The sequence below is a fragment of the Notamacropus eugenii genome, chromosome 6 (assembly GCF_028372415.1).
Source record: "Notamacropus eugenii isolate mMacEug1 chromosome 6, mMacEug1.pri_v2, whole genome shotgun sequence".
In the NCBI taxonomy this organism is placed as follows: domain Eukaryota; kingdom Metazoa; phylum Chordata; class Mammalia; order Diprotodontia; family Macropodidae; genus Notamacropus; species Notamacropus eugenii.
Window position 1 is genome coordinate 100,496,594 of NC_092877.1, and position 16,474 is coordinate 100,513,067.

At 33.8% G+C, this 16,474-nt stretch overlaps 1 protein-coding gene across 1 annotated transcript in view; it reads right to left on the reverse strand.

Annotated features, from left to right (window-relative positions):
* Positions 1 to 1,715: 1,715 nt before the first annotated feature.
* GABRA2 (gamma-aminobutyric acid type A receptor subunit alpha2) overlaps positions 1,716 to 16,474 on the reverse strand; it is a 138,826-nt gene continuing 124,067 nt past the window's right edge. Inside the window, exons 8-9 of the mRNA XM_072621433.1 lie at positions 12,230 to 12,432; positions 1,716 to 2,110 (exon numbers count right to left, since the gene is read on the reverse strand). Of these exons, the coding sequence (XP_072477534.1) occupies positions 1,805 to 2,110; positions 12,230 to 12,432 (509 nt within the window). The 3' untranslated portion in view covers positions 1,716 to 1,804. The remainder of the gene's footprint in view (positions 2,111 to 12,229; positions 12,433 to 16,474) is intronic.

Sequence of the window (16,474 nt, forward strand, 5' to 3'; positions counted from 1 at the left end):
AATTTGTGACCTTGGTTTCAATACAGGGTACAGAAAAGAATCACATTATTTAAAGAGAAAATACTAGAAGAAACAAAGAAAAAAGGCAAATGAAAGAAACATTGTTTAGTTCTTTTTGCTTTTTTCCACATTAGAAGATATTCCTTTTATTGATTTTTGAACATACCTATTTTATGCACTAGACTCAAATATTATACAAAACTGCAAGAAATGACACTGTACGACTACACGTTTCTACAAAGACATCATCATAAAGGTGATCTCTTGGTAAGGGTCAACTAATAACTGCTAATATATGTGTGAATCAAAAGGACTTTTAGAGTGTCCAGAAACCTGGAAGCCAGGGGACATACACAATCATTGCATTTTTTTAAAAGTTGTCTCAGGGCATAAAGAATATTTTCAAAGCATTCAACTGAAAAAAAAACAAACCAGAAATTTATCACTCTTCTTCAACACTGATATAAAATTGAAAACAGTTTCTAATCTTGCTACTTGTGTGTGAGGTGTGTGTGTGTGTGCATGTGTGTGTATGTGTGTGTGAAATAGTCAATAATTGCCAGTAATGCTTTTAAGTTTAAGTAAAAAAATGTTCAACTCTTACCAAAACCTTGTCTGGTATACAAAGCCATTGTAAAGTTATGTCAGCAAAATGTAAAGTTGCAATTTACAAAAGCAGATTTACATTAAATGTTATCTGAGAAAGCTGCTTTTAGGACAGAGAAAAAGTGCCACTTTAACTGCCTCTTCCTTTAGAATTAGTGGCTTCCCCAAAATGTTGAAGAGAGAAACCTTAAGGCAGAATTTTCTGTATTAGTAAACAGGAACAAAGAGTATCTTACAGTTTTCACATGTATTCTCTAGGACACAAAAGCACTGATCAGTTTCTGAAGAGTGGGAATGTCAACATTGCTCAACAGGTTTCAAAGTTTACATGAATTTTTCCTGTCTCCAAACCAAGTCAACTTGGCTGATCAATATCAAAGCAATACACACTTTAAAGAGTTAGACACTTTCTTTAGTGAAATGGAGACACTAAGAATTCTAATTATCTGTGGCTGACAAAAATAATTTGCAGAATTTCAACAACTGCTTCATTGACAACTTTCCAATAAGGGCTAAAGGAAGAAAATAATAACTATGGCATTCCAACAGTTACTCAGTTCTAATCATAATTAACATCCTGTCAGGTTGTGAGTCATCTGAAGTTTGAGGTCATCATACTGTAATATGTACATGGATAAACAAACTGTACAGAATAATTAGAGGCTGAATCTTGCTTCCTAGCATTCTTATGTGCACCAAACTCCCAAATACATCAGCAGGGATTCTGAGCACTCAGAGAAAGTATTAAGTTTGCAGAGAACAAACCCTGCTGCTTAAAAGAAGAAACATCTTTTTAATGATAATTTCATCCATTATTGTAAAATTAGACATGAGAAGAGAAAAATCCTAACATCAAACTAAAACAAAAGTGTTCCAGAAGTGTTGTGTAGGACTCCCATTTTCATTTCTACAGTAAATAGAGGTCATATTCAGCATACCTGAAATTGACTTCAAACCAACTTCCCTCGGTACACCTTTGTAAAAGCAATGGCTCAGTTGGCATGGGTGCTATCTGCTTACAGATCCCATGAATTAGCAAATGTGGGCCTCCTTTGGAGACTTACTGATAAGATAGATTTCTATATACATCCTGTACATATTGGTTCACAAATTAGCAGTTATTAGTCGGACTGTACATAGCAAAACAACTTAGCAGATTTTCATTTTGCAATATCCATAGCAAGAGGGAGTTTTGCATTTAGGTTGATGGAGCAAACCCTAAAAGTACAGGCTCCCTGTTCAGATATGTTGCCCAGTACACTAAATTAAAAGTACCAAATAAGACTGGGAAAACTATTCTAGACATTCTGTCAATTTTGCTAACGCTGTTGAATGTTTTCTTGGCTTCTGCTGGTTTTCCCTCTGGTTTCTTGTTGGTTTCTGCTGTGGTGGCACTCTTGGAGATGGTGGAAAGAACCGGGTCCTTGGTAATATTTGGAGCATAATTGGCCACGGCTACGGCATAAGCATTATTCTTCTTCATGACAGATGCCTTCTCTTTTTTCTATTGAAAAACACAGAAATTAAAATGGTGCAGGAAGAACTTGACAACTACTTTAATGGAGGCTTGGCCAATGAGTTCTGGGTGCTCATCAAATGGACTTGTTCAGAAGAATCATTGTCCAGGTCATTATTACAATATGTCTGGCCAACATATAGCTATTCTGATAGCTTTTTTAAGGAAATATCATATATCAAGGGCACTGAAATTGGGGGAGTTAATTTTAGTTACGGAGGATTATGGAGTCATGAAGTTACTATGAAAAGGAGGTCCTTAGAGGTATATCAATAATGCTTAATGTGCTACTAGCATTGTTTTTGTCTTTAAAAAAGGTCATGTGCTTGTAAGAAATTGCCCAACACTTTAAGGAATGGCACAATATAACTAACTGGAATACAGAGGACAAAGGACATGGGAAAGGAAGTCCTACAAATGTGTGATTCTACAGTAGCATACTCTCATTTAATTTTGGTCAGTTTGTTACTTGGATTTTTCCTTATATATACAAACATTTCAAGGGAACTTTCTTTTTTGAGTGAGAAAAACACAGTGGAGATGTAGATGTCAAGTTGAGAAAAAAAATCTGAATAATACTTGAGTATATATGTGACAGAATGAATCTCACCTAGCACATATATGGTTGGTTGTAAACAAGCTACAGCATGTAAGCAATGAGGGACTGTGAAGAAAAATTAAGTGAAAGATGTCACGAAGATAATGTCAATAGGAAATTAATATGGGCTCATCATATAGTAAAAGCAAGAGATTTCTAAGCTTTTTTGCTTCACTGTTGCTCTATGATGTAAGCAGAAAACTAAGAACACTTCCAATGTATTGTGTAGATCTGCAATAGTTGATTTGTGGGAAGACATGGAAATGAATTGCCTGGATAGGTAATGACAAATTAGTTATGATGTGTAACCTCAGAAGGCACATCTTTCACAAATTCATCTGAGTAATCACAACACAGAGTACAGGAAGGAAAGAAAATGAAACATCCCTAAAATTAAAATACTTATTATTTCAATGTCTAGAAATTTCACACTAATATTCCACTATATAAATCAATCTTTTTTAAGAGATGTTATAGGAATGTAATACAATAAATATCTCTTCTCCTTAACGCCCCCATAAGGAGAAAAAGTAATCCAACCTCATTTTAATATACAGAAGAGAACAAAGAAAAGTTCAGAAGAAAGAAGAGGCAGACAAGGAAGCAGCTTTGGAAATTAGTGTTGAACATATTTTATATTGTAAATAAAACTGCTTGGAATTGAGATTCATGGTTTCTCTTTATTATGTTCTGTTTTCTATGTAGAAATCATTATCTTTGTTGCATTTAAAATTCAACATCAAAATTCAATAACTTTTAAAAAATAATAATAAAAGAGGGTATCTCTGTAGGGCAATGTTACCATAAACTTTCTGAATTTGGAAGCAAAGACCAATTGTCCCTGCTTATCAATTCCAATTCTAGCTAAATTCAATCTTCTATGAAAGTAGAAATCTTTAAGTCAGAAATTGTTGGTAATCTGATCATTCTTGAACTGTGACTATATATATATGTGTGTGTATGTGTATACATATATTATATATATATATATATGCAATTCAAGGGACAGAGATAATATGTTTTTAAAAATTCTCATATATTTCCGGTTGTCTGAGTCATAGGCATAACCATTTATCATGAACACTAATAATTCTTGTTCACTTGCCATTTCTTCTGTAAGGTGAAATTGTCCTTCCAAATGCTCACATGACAAGATCTTATAGAAGGTTCGGTAAAAGTTTTTTGTGTAAGTCAGTAGTCAAACTATCAACTAGAGCACCTTCGAATTCTCTGCTAAATGGCAGATTATCCCCATTTTCTCAGTTTGATATCAGAGTTACTCCAAAGAGTCCTTTAAAAAAGACAAAGTATTCTCAAAAGAGTAAACATCATAGGTAAGGCCTTGGAGATTTGGAATAGATCCATGTCCTCCCAAAGTAGAAGGGATAGGAGAAAGAGAGGAGGGAAAATTCCCTCTAGAATGTTTGCTTTTGGTTTGAAGGAGAACATCAAAAAGAATATTTTTAAACTAATAGAACAGATGAAATGCCATTCTCAGTGTATCTCAACTAAGCACTCAACATGAATAGTTTACATTCCTTGAGGCTTGAAGAGAAGGTATTGATTAGCTCTCTTAAGAACAGGTAAAAATAATGATTTTTAAAAGGAAAATTTAACACTGCTGCAATCAAACTAAGCTAGGATTAAGGCTCTATGTATTTGTATATTCAGTTTGTGTTAACAGGGCCCATAGGACTTATTTTAATTATAGCTCTGTTAAAGACTATAAATGTAGGTACCAACATTCATTCTAACATATCCAGATACAGAAAGAAAAGGGGACCTCCCTTGTAGATTTTTCCAACTAGGGTAATTCAAGATGTATGCTATTTAGATTTTAAAAAAATTGTGGAATTACAGTATAATCTTCACATAGACATTAAGAATTGAAAACGTTAAAAGAAAAGGCATCCTTTCTATGGAGTTTGTTGATGTTTCCACTGAAGTAGAATGAAAAGGTTGTGTAGCCCACCATAACTGAATTCTATTTTCTACTTTTAAAATGATGTCTTACAGGATTCAGAATATATTGAGAGTTCGTTTGTTGCTATATCAAGACCTCTAGGTATATGTTCAAAACTACCAATCATTTAATGACTAAAGCACCAAAGGACTTAATTCAAGCCAGGAAAAGCCTGATTACTACAATAATCATGACCTGTAGCTTGGTAGTAACCCAAAGTACACTCTTTGAAACCAAGAAATGCAACTAATACAGTGACAATAATGAGAATACATCTCAACTTTACAACTCTACTGGTTGAAGCAAGTTAGTGCGTGGCCCAAACTATAACTTGAAAAATTTTAAAAATGGAAGCAATTTTAAGAATCATTTAACTCCAATCCATTTCATGCCTCACCTTAAAAAGATGAGAAAATTAATGTAAAATGAGTTGAAGTTAATGAGGTAATAATAGGGCTGAGACTGGAATACTCTGAGCATCCATTTGAAAGATTTTGTTTTACGTAAGACCAAGGTGCCTCTGGTCTTTCTTCAGGGACAAAATGAATTATATTCTACATGATGAAAAATAAAAGCCCTTCCTTGAGAAAATACTATATTCTACCGACCTCATAGACTGGATTATAAGAATAAAAGACATTCATGAAGAGGCTACTGAACAAATCTCTGTGCAACTTCATCCCAGACTACTTAAAGAATCCATATAAACTTCATTGAGACAATGATCTTACAGTCAAATTTTAGTACCATAGACTTAGAGCTGGGAGGGACCATAAAGATCGTTCAGTTCAAATGTCAAAATTTTACAGATGAAGAAACGGTAGCCAAAAGATTTGAAGCTACTTACCAAAGGACACATAGCTAGTAATCTACATAGTAAGGTTTGAGCCAGGTATTTTTTTTTTTTTTATGGTTTTCTGTAAATACCTGAAATGGTCTTCCTCCTCATCTCCTGGGTTCCTTCAAGTCTCAGGTAATCCCTCTTAATTCCAGGGCCTTCCCTCTATTATTTACTGTTGCACACCCACACACACACACACAAACACATACACACAAACACATACACACAAACACGCAAACACATACACCTTATTTGCAAGTATTTGCTTCTGGTTTCCTCTAATAGAGCTCTTGCATTTCCAGAGCTTAGTTCAGTACCTAGCATATAGTAGGCACTTAATAAAATGATTATTGACCGACTGAATCCAAGATTCTTTGATACCAGGTCCAGCACTGTGCAATATAACATCTTGTCTGGAACTATTCATGCTCTAAAATCATATGAGGTAAAATACTGGAAAGGTCATTAAAGATAGCGTATTCTAACTCTAATTTTTTAGATTAACGCAATGAAACCAAGAGAGATTTAACTGACTTACATAGATGGTATAAAAAGTAGCATAGTCTGACCCACATATAAGGCAATACTGTGAGACAGACGGATAGGGAGTCTTCAAGTTATAAGCAGCAGGTGGATTGCAGTGTACCTTAAGGAATTTGTGCTTTCAGTAAGCAATTGGAAAATGTTCAAGAATTTCGAGCAAATAATCAGTTGTATGTACAAGAAAGATTACCTAATAATAATAAAAGCTAGTAATAGCTAACATTTATATAGCATTACTATGTGCCAGGCACTCTGCATTTTACAGTTACTATCTCATTTGATCCTTAAAAACAACCCTGTGAGATAGGTGCTACTATTATCCCCACTTTTCAGAGAAGGAAATTGAGCCAAGCAGAGTATAAATGATTTGTTCAGGGCACACACGTAGGAAATATCTAAGTCTAGATGTGAACTCAAATCTTCTTGACTCCAGGCTCAGCACTTCATCCACTCTATCACTGAGCTATAGGAAAAATTTATTGGAATATGGGGAGATAGCTGGCCAGGGTGATAGAATGGATTGAATATCAGACGTAGAGTCAGAAGATGTGGATTTGAACCCTTACTCAGATGCACTCTAGAATTATTATAATGGGCAAGTCACAACCTCTTAGCACCTCTATTTCTCCATATGTAAAGTGGGGATAATAATATTTCACATCTACATCATAAGATTTTTGCAAGGAAAATACTTTGCAAGTTTAAAGTGTCATAGTTATCTACTTGTCCAGGTAGGTGGCTATGAAGTTATTAATCAGGGTTCACCAATGGTAATGGAAAAGTGGAGGCATATGTGAGAGATGTGACCCACTAGATAAAGTACTGGTTAGAAATCAGAGGAGTTTGGTTCAGTTTAGCAAATCACCTTACCTATTTAAGTTTCAGTCCTTGACTTATAAAATGGGGATTGGAATAGATGACCTTTAAGGGAAGGAAAAAGAAGAAACTCTGGACAAATCACTCTAGACTTAAGTATAAACCTATATTGAAGAGCTCTCTCTCTCTCTCTCTCTCTCTCTCTCTCTCTCTCTCTCTCTCTCTCTCTCTCTCTCTCTCTCTCTCTCTCACCACAAAGGAAATTAATTTCAGATATAAGGCTGTTAAATTAATATCCAGCAAGAATATCCATTCAATTTGAGAACTAAAATTGAAATAAATATAAAAAAAGATCAGTTGTTTCCCTATGCAATTAAAATAGGGCTTCAAGGATTCTGTAAGAGCTGCTTTAGCTGTTTGTGACTTTACAGGGAGATAAATTTATATCTAATATCCATCCCTATTAGGTAATTGGGTTCAGGATGTACAATCAAGAGGTCAATGCCTTCAACTACATCTTTATGTCTTCTGAATATGTGTTATTATAAAAGGACATTACCTGGTACTCTCAATCACAATCAAAATTTAAAAATAACAGACCCTTGGGGTGGGGGAGAGGGAATCAAGTGAGGTATAATGTTTGTTCTGTAGGTACTGCACACACTACTAGATTTGGAATTAGACGATCTCATGTTCAATCCTGTCTCTGTCACTTCACTGGATGTGTAACCATGAGTAATTCACTTAATATCTCTGAGTCTCAGTTTCCATATCTTCAAAATGCTGTCTATAACTCTTAAACTCTATACCTCATAGGATTGTTAAGAAAATGCTTTATAAATAGTAAAGTTCTATACTAATCTTAGCTATCAGTACTACTATTAATGAAACGATGATCACAAGGGCATGTCATATATCCGTGTTACTAATACACCTGACAAACAATGACAGTTGCCTTCCAAATGCATATATCAAGTCTGGAAGAAGGCATACACACCAAGACACCTAAATAAGAGTAAATGTGTTAGTATAAATATTAATATATTTGGAAATGAAAACAATAAATAAAATAAAATGGAAATGTTGAAAAGGTAGCAGAGATGAGTAGAGAAATTTGATTGGATTTTCTCAAATACCTATATTTGAGAATATATGGTAGAATTCTAGAAAGCTGGAATAATTTTAGCATTATCACACAATCATCAGGGCTTACTCAATATACATAACACCTTTTTTCAAGATTTTGATATTTATCTCTTCTGTTAGTCTAAAAATGCTCAGATATTTTAAACTTATTCTTTCTCACAACAGGCTATCTTTTTCCTAAATATGTACTTTTCAGACAAGTATCTTCACCCCCACTCCTTTTTTTGAACACCTTTCATTCCCTGTCCTGTATCTGAGAGATCCTGTCCCTGAAAATTAAAACTTCCAGCTTACCTAATTGGTGATTCCTAGCCTCTGATATAAGAGATTGAAAACTAATAGGGTGTGCCTGCGAAAGAACCCATCCCTCCCAACAGGAAACAATCCTGTTAAGTGTATTTGCTTTGAACTTGGAGGGATGATGGGAATATGATATAAATTGGGTACCATGTGAGGAGCATATCTCTCCTAAACACTGATTGCCTTCCTTTTTCTGTTGTAGTCGGAAGATCACTCATTCAAAGCCCTAATAATGATGTGCTAAGTCATACATGTATATTAAACTTCAAAGATCAAATATTTTTGTATCTTTCACAATAATCCCAATATAACCTTACTTCCTTTGCTCTCCTCCTACTCCTGAAGGTCACAGGTATTCAAGTTTATCTAAAACCCTTCTCTGAGTGAGTTAAAAGAACCAAGAGCAACCTCTTCCTTTAAAGCTTCTAAGTCTGCCAAAGCAATGGAAATAGAATGGGCTATTTCTAAGTTCCAATTAAGATCAAAGAATTCAAATGAAATTGGTAAATTCTTTCCATATGAGGGGAAAATCAGTACATTTTTCCTTGCTAGGTTATTGGCACATGCATTTAAGTAAAGTGTTATAAGAACTCAAAGTACTAATTTTCGATGATTCAGTGATGGGAATTCTTAATTTATGGTCTGTTAATTTGTTCTTAAAATATTTTGATAACTAAACTTCAACATAATTAGTTTCTTTTGCAATCCTATATTTTAATTAATATATTTGAAATATTATTTTCATAAAGGTCTCATTGGCTTCACTGGCCTGAAAAAGTGTTCCAAGAAACAAAAACTTAAGAATAAATGCTCTGAGAAAACCACACTGTGTGACCCAAGACAAGTCAGGCAATTATCTGACACTAGAAATATAGATGAGGTAATAATATTCATCTATGGAGAACATTTCCCATAAGGGTAAAACTATAGGTTCAGACCACAACAAATACATGAATACATACACACATACACACACATAGATACAAATATCCAGGCACACATATTAAAACAAAGTATAATAACAATGACATGCATTTCCAGTCTTGGATTGTAAGTTTATTAAAGTATATCAATATTCAAATCTATTTACAAAATTCCTTGACTGATTAATTGAAAAGGTCACTGGCCAAACAGATTAAAGTTAACAAACATCAAGAGGAGAAATTTTATGGAGGTCTTTTGGTCTATTTGCTAAATAGCGTGACACAAACAAAGGCCTTAACCTTCTCAAGGAATTGGAGTCATTATTAACAGAAACTGAATTTTTTTCATTCTCTGTTAACAATCTAGCTAGGAAACAGCACATTTCTAAGATATCTAATAGTCACTCATTGTTCAGACAGTAAAAGTTGGTTCTACATGAGAAAAACCTGCTATTTTTAAAAGAGAACCTACTCCAGTGAGTGGATTTTTCTTTTCCCTTCAGGGTTATAGATTTTTATAATACCACAGTAAAATATTTCTAATATACCATGGGTAGCAATAAAATGTTTGGGTTGAAATACATACCATATGAAAAATTTCTTTTTTTCATTAGAAATTTTTATTTTCCATTCCAAATTCTCACCTGCACTCTATTCCTTGAATTTTTTGTTGATTAATATTTATAAAATTATTATATGATTATAATATAGCATGGTAATAATATAATATGGTTCTGTTTCTCTTCTTCTGTTTTATCAAGGGATTGAGGATCAACTAATTATATATATATATATATACACTCTCAAGTTAGAGAAGAAAAGGAAGGAAGGAAGGAAGGAAGGAAGGAAGGAAGGAAGGAAGGAAGGAAGGAAGGAAGGAAGAAAGGAAGAAAAGAAGGAAGGAAAGAAGGAAGGAAGGAAGGAAGGAAGGAAGGAAGGAAGGAAGGAAGGAAAGAAGGAAGGAAGGAAGGAAGGAAGGAAGGAAGGAAGGAAGGAAGGAAGGAAGGAAGGAAGGAAGGAAGGAAGGAAGAAAAGGAAAGGAAAGAAAAGAAAAGGAAAGGAAAGAAAAAAGAAGAAAGAAAAAAAGAAAACTTGCTCTGATGAAGGTAATACTAGGCAATAAGTTGAGGACAATAGCTCAGTAAATTAAGCAGCAAGTCTAAGTCAGAAACACTGGAGAAGCTTCAAATCTAGATTCAGACATTTACTGGCTGTGTGACCCTAGGCAACTCACTTAACCCTGTTTAGTTCAGTTTGCTCATCTGTAAAATGAGCTAGAGAAGGAAACGGCAAACCACCCTACTCTCTTTGCCAAGAAAATCCCAAATGAGATTACAGAGTACAAAGACTGAAATGATTAAACAACCAAGACAAGGGAGAATAGGGAAAGCCTGTTCTACTTGTCTAGTCGAGCACTCGATAGCACAATGAAAGTGATTTCCACTTGACCTTCCTCATTCTCTTCCTCATAACTACTAAATTGCCTTTCATTTAGAGCACTGATATATATATATATATATATATATATATATATATATATATATATATATATATATATATATATATATATATATATATATATATATATATATATGTTCTGAGACATAGATGTGGCCATATTTCATTATCCTGTGCAACTAGGTAAGTTTATTATTTAAAAGCAAAATATCAAGTAAATATTCATTGAGTACTCAGTTATAAACAGTTTTTATTCATTAAAGAAATTAAAATATAAACTTGTTTTCAATAATAATAGTAGCTAACATTTATATAGTCCTTACCATATGCCAAGCATTGTGCTAAGCATTTTATAAATATTATAAACAATTAAACTATACTTTTAAAATAGGGACAAATGACAAGACTTGTAATTTCATTGGAGTAGAGAACTTGCAGGTGAGAAAATTCTCTCTAATGATGCAAGCTGGCAACTTCACTGCAACTTATGATCTTAGAGACTTGTGTAGGGCTTGAAAGGTAAAACAGCTTGCCTAGAATGGTACAGCCAATATTTGTGAGAGGTAGTATCTGAATCCAAATGTTCCTGACATCAGAGTCTCTAAAGTACATTGTACTGCCTCTCATCTGAAACTTAATGTTTTTAGGAAGTAAACTTTATTTTATAATTGAAAGTTTTAAAAAATGAACCAGAGAAAAAAAGAATTATTTTGGGGGATATTGAGATCACAGGTGTTGTATCCTTGTATGCATGTCTATTCCCTTAAAGGAATATTGTTTGTATTTTGTAATATTATTTGTAAGATTTTCAAAAAATCTGTCAATATGCATCTTTAAAACTTTAAAAATACTTTCTGATACCTTCTCCTAGGCACAGACTGAGGTCTTAAGTCCTAAGACTATACACTCATTCCATCTACATGAATAGATTTACTACTAAATTCACAAGTCAAATTCAACATGCAGTTTTCTCACCATGTTCACTTTATCAAAAAATTTACAATTTTGTCACATATACATACATAGATATATGTATATATTTATGTGTATGCCTCTATATATTTATATTCTCTAAATGTATGCATGTATATATCACATATGCTCTACTATATATATATACACACACACCCATGCACATATACAAACACACATATATACATATATACTCATTTTTATGTATACAAATGTATATTTTCCTAGACCTATTATTTCATATTGATTAAAGAGTACTCCTATATACAAATTACTTCTATCTATGCAGATCAGCAACTACTCTATGACTTATCATTTTAGAGGATTGCCTGTGGAACTGAGATGTGAGGAGCCTTGTCTTGAGATCCATAGCTAGTGTGTCAGGGGAAGGACTTTACTCCGATGCTTTGGACTCTAAAGTTGGCCCTATATCCATTATGCAACATTGCCTCTACTAAATTTGCATCTGTAACAAACCATATCTAAAAAATGTGTTCATTTAAGGTTAAAGTGGTAAGTTGCTAATATAAAGGTAGCTGTCACTTACCTTGTCATTGACTACACTCTTTCCATCCCAAGCCCAACCTCTTTTTGTGAAGTAATTGACTGTGGCAAATTCTATCAGGGCTGAGAAGACAAATGCATAGCAAACAGCAATAAACCAGTCCATAGCGGTTGCATAAGCTACTTTGGGGAGGGAGTTTCGAGCACTTATGCTCAGGGTTGTCATCGTCAGAACAGTTGTTACTCCTAAGAACGAAAATGGGGGTAAATCACAATATTAGTATGAAATGTTATTAGAATTTTAAACCTATTTTCAAATTTAAAAAATGATTTCTTTAATATGTGGGCACCTTAACGGGAATTTAATCTTGGTTACCACTTACGTATATATATATATATATATATATATATATATATATATATATATATATATATATATATATATATATATATATATATATATATATATATATATATATATATATATGCATATGTATGTATACACATATAAATTACAGTTCTTAAAACTCTGGAAATAATTATCATCTGGCATTTATTAATTGCACTAACTGTCAGCACTCAGGTGCTAAGGTTTGAGAACATAAAAAAAAGAAAAAGAAGAACGGAAATGGATTGCAACAAGCCCACTTAATACATATCTATTTCTTTTCTTCCTAAGTGTATTCTAGCTTATAAACTTAACTAAACATGTGAGAATGTAGTTGGCTTTCCTGCCTGTAGACCAGACACTTCAACTGACCTACAGACATTGTTTTTAATGAAAAAGGCCCTGAGATACTGACTTATGATTCAAAGACCCCAGTTATGACAGAAAATGAGAAAGTCAAGTCTTCACACTATTGCCCATCATAGAAATATTATTAATATATTCAGTATTTGAGTACATGGCATAGGTAGGAATCATAGGAAAGGAATTCTGAGTTGCTTTACATTTGTTGGAAGTCTAAACAAAATTAGCTAGGAAAAGAGAAAATCCTTTTTTTTTTTTTAAATAATGGATCTCAAAATAAAAAGTAAATGAAACTAACTCATAATAAAGATTTTTAAAATAAAAAAAATCACTGTATTTCAACAAAACGTAATTCTATAAATTTATTCATTCTTTAAAGTATATTTCCTTTGGGAGAGGGTCTGTTTTTTTGAAAATTGGTTTTATAGATGAGGCAATGTAGAAAAAGTGGGACAATAATTCTGCTTGTGGGTTGAGAGGTATAAATATCAGAACTAAGAATTTCCTTTTCCTTTGTTGTTCTCCACAGAGACTGGTAGAGAGACAGAATGTTAAATTCATGACCTAGATGTTCATTTAGCAACAAAACAAAACACAACCAAATCTCTAGCCTAACAAAAATACTATATTCAATCCAGAAATTAGTATTTATTTAGTATTTCTTTTTTAAGTTTTTAATTAAAACTTGTTTCCCCAACAAGACTTAAAAATAATTTTTAACATTTATTTAAAAAAAAACTGAGCTCCAAATTCTCTCCCCCCACTCTCTCCTCACCCCCAATGAGAAGGTAAGCAATTTCATATAGGATGTACATGTGCAGTCATGCAAAACACATTTTCATGCTACTGATGTTGTGAAAGAAAACACAGAATTTAAAAAAAGGCAAAAGAAAAGAAAAAGTATGCTTTGATCTGTATTAAGACTCTATCAATTCTTTTTCTGGAAATAAATAGCATTTTTTTCATGATAAATCCCTCAGAATTATCTGGGATCATTGGATGGCTTTGCATTTAAGTCATTGAATGTTGCAGTTACTATACGTAATGGTGTTCTGGTTCTGCTCATTTCCCTTCACATGAGTTCATCAAAGTCTTTTCAGATTTTTCTGAGAGCATCTTGCTCATCATTTCTTATAGCACAATAGTATTTCATCACAATCATATAAAACAACTTGTTTAGGAATTCCTCAATTGATGGACATTCATCAATTTCAGTTCTTTGCCACCACTACAAGAACTGCTGTAAAGTTAAGTACATATACATCCTTTTCATTTTTTTTTTTATCTCTTTCAGATATAGAACTAGTAATGGTAATTCTTGGTCAAATATATGCATGGTCCTTTCCACATAGTTCCAGATTGCTCTGCAGAATGATTGAATCATTTCACAATTCCGCCAACAGTGCATTAGTGTTTCAGTTTTCCCACATCCCCTCAATATTTGCCATTTTCCTTTTCTATCATAATAGTCAATCTGATAGGTGTGGGCTGGTTGCTCAAAGTTGTTTTAATTTGTATTTTTCTAATCAATAGTGACTTAAAGTATTGTAGATAGCTTTGATTATTTCGTCTGAAAACATTGTGCTTATATCCTTTGACCACTTATCAATTTAGGAATGGCTCTTTTTCCATAAATTTGGCTGGGTTTTTTTTATGTATATAAATTTGAGAAATGATGTCTTTATTAGAGAAATTTGACTGTAATTTTTTTCACAGGTATGATTACTATGTATTTCCCTCCATCTTACCCCTCCCTTTTTATCACATTCTCTCTTTCCTTTCACCCAATCCATTCTCAGAAGAGCCTTACCTCTGATTTTTACCTCCTCCAATCCACTATCCCTTCTATCAGCTCCTCTCTCTTCTCTTATTCCATTCCCCTCCTACTTTCCTGCAGGGTAAGATAGATTTCTGTGCTCAAATGAGTGTGTATGTTATTCCCTCTTTGAGCCAATTCCAATGAGGATAAGGTTCATGCACTCCTTTCCAACTCCCTCATTTTGTCCTCCACTATAAAACTTCATTCATGCCTCTTTATGTCAGGTAACAGATGACATTCTAACTCTACCTTTCCCTTTCTCTCAGTGCATTCATATTTCTCACCTTTAACTTTATATTTTAAATAATCATCCCATCATATTCAAATCACAAAGTTTTTAGTAGTTACAAGTATCATCTTCGATAGGAACTTAACAGTTTAATCTTATTAAATTCCTTATAATTTCTCTTTCCTATTTACATTTTTATGATTCTCTTGAGTCTTGCAGTTGAAAGTCAGATTTTATATTGAGAACCCATCTTTTCATCAAGAGTGCTTGAAAGTCTTCTATTTGATTGAATTTCCAATCTTTTTTCCATGAAGGATTATACCCAGTTTTGCTGGATAAGTGATTCTTGGTTTTAACCTTTGACATTTTACTCTCCAGAATATTTTAGCCCATGTCCTCTAATTATTTAGTGTAGAAAATGCTGCATCTTCTGTTATTCTGACTGTGGCTCCATGATATTTGAATTTTTGCTTTTTGGGTGTTGTAATATTTTCTCCTTGATGCAGGAGCTCTGGGATTTGACTATAATATTCCTGGGAGTTTTCATTTTGATATCCCTTTCAGGAGATGATATATTTTACTCTCTAGTTCTAGAATATCAGGGATGTTCTCCTTGATATTTTCTAGAAAGAGGAGGTAGAGCCAAGATTCTGCAGTAAAAGCAAGGACTTTCTATAGATCTCCCCCCAAACCCAACTGAATACCTGTAAAATGACTTTAAACAAATTCTTGAGCTTCAGAAGCCACAGCATTTTGGAGTAAAGTAAATACAGTCTGGAAAGTCAAGGAGAAACATCTACTGCACCTGGCTGGTAGCAGAGCACAATCCAGTGTGGAACACTCTAGCACAGACAGTACCTGAGCAGACCTCAGGAAGACTGAATCTCTGGAACCTGTGAGGGTTTCCAGACTTCACAGCCCCAAAAATCTGAGGACAAATTGGTAGGTAAGTGGGAAAAACCTATCAGATCTGTGTGACAGAGTAGTGGTCCAGCACCATCCCCAGGGTAGCAGAGGGGGTGGAAGAGCCCACAACCACCACAGCAGGAGATAAAGAAGCAGCAGTGACAGAGGCAGTGGCTGTATTTGGAGCTGTAGACCCACAGGTTGTGGCGAGATGGAGCACTTGAGAATACATCACCCCCCACTGGAAGCAGAGAACTACCTTGACAAAGTAATCAAAAGTCAAGTAAATCGCTGGAGAAATGAGCAAAAACTGGAAAAAGTATTGGACTATAGAATCTTACTTTGCTGACAAGGAAGACCAAGATATACAAACAGAAGACTGTAAAGTCAAAACTCCTACATACAAAGCCAACAAGAAAAATATGAACTGGTCTCAGGCCATGGAAGAGCTCAAGTAGGATTTTGAAAATCAAGTAAGAGAAGTAGAAGAAAAATTTGGAAGAGAAATGAGAATGATGCAAGAAAATCATTAAAAACCACATCAGCTGCTTGCTAAAGGGGAACCAAAAAATGCTGAAGAAAA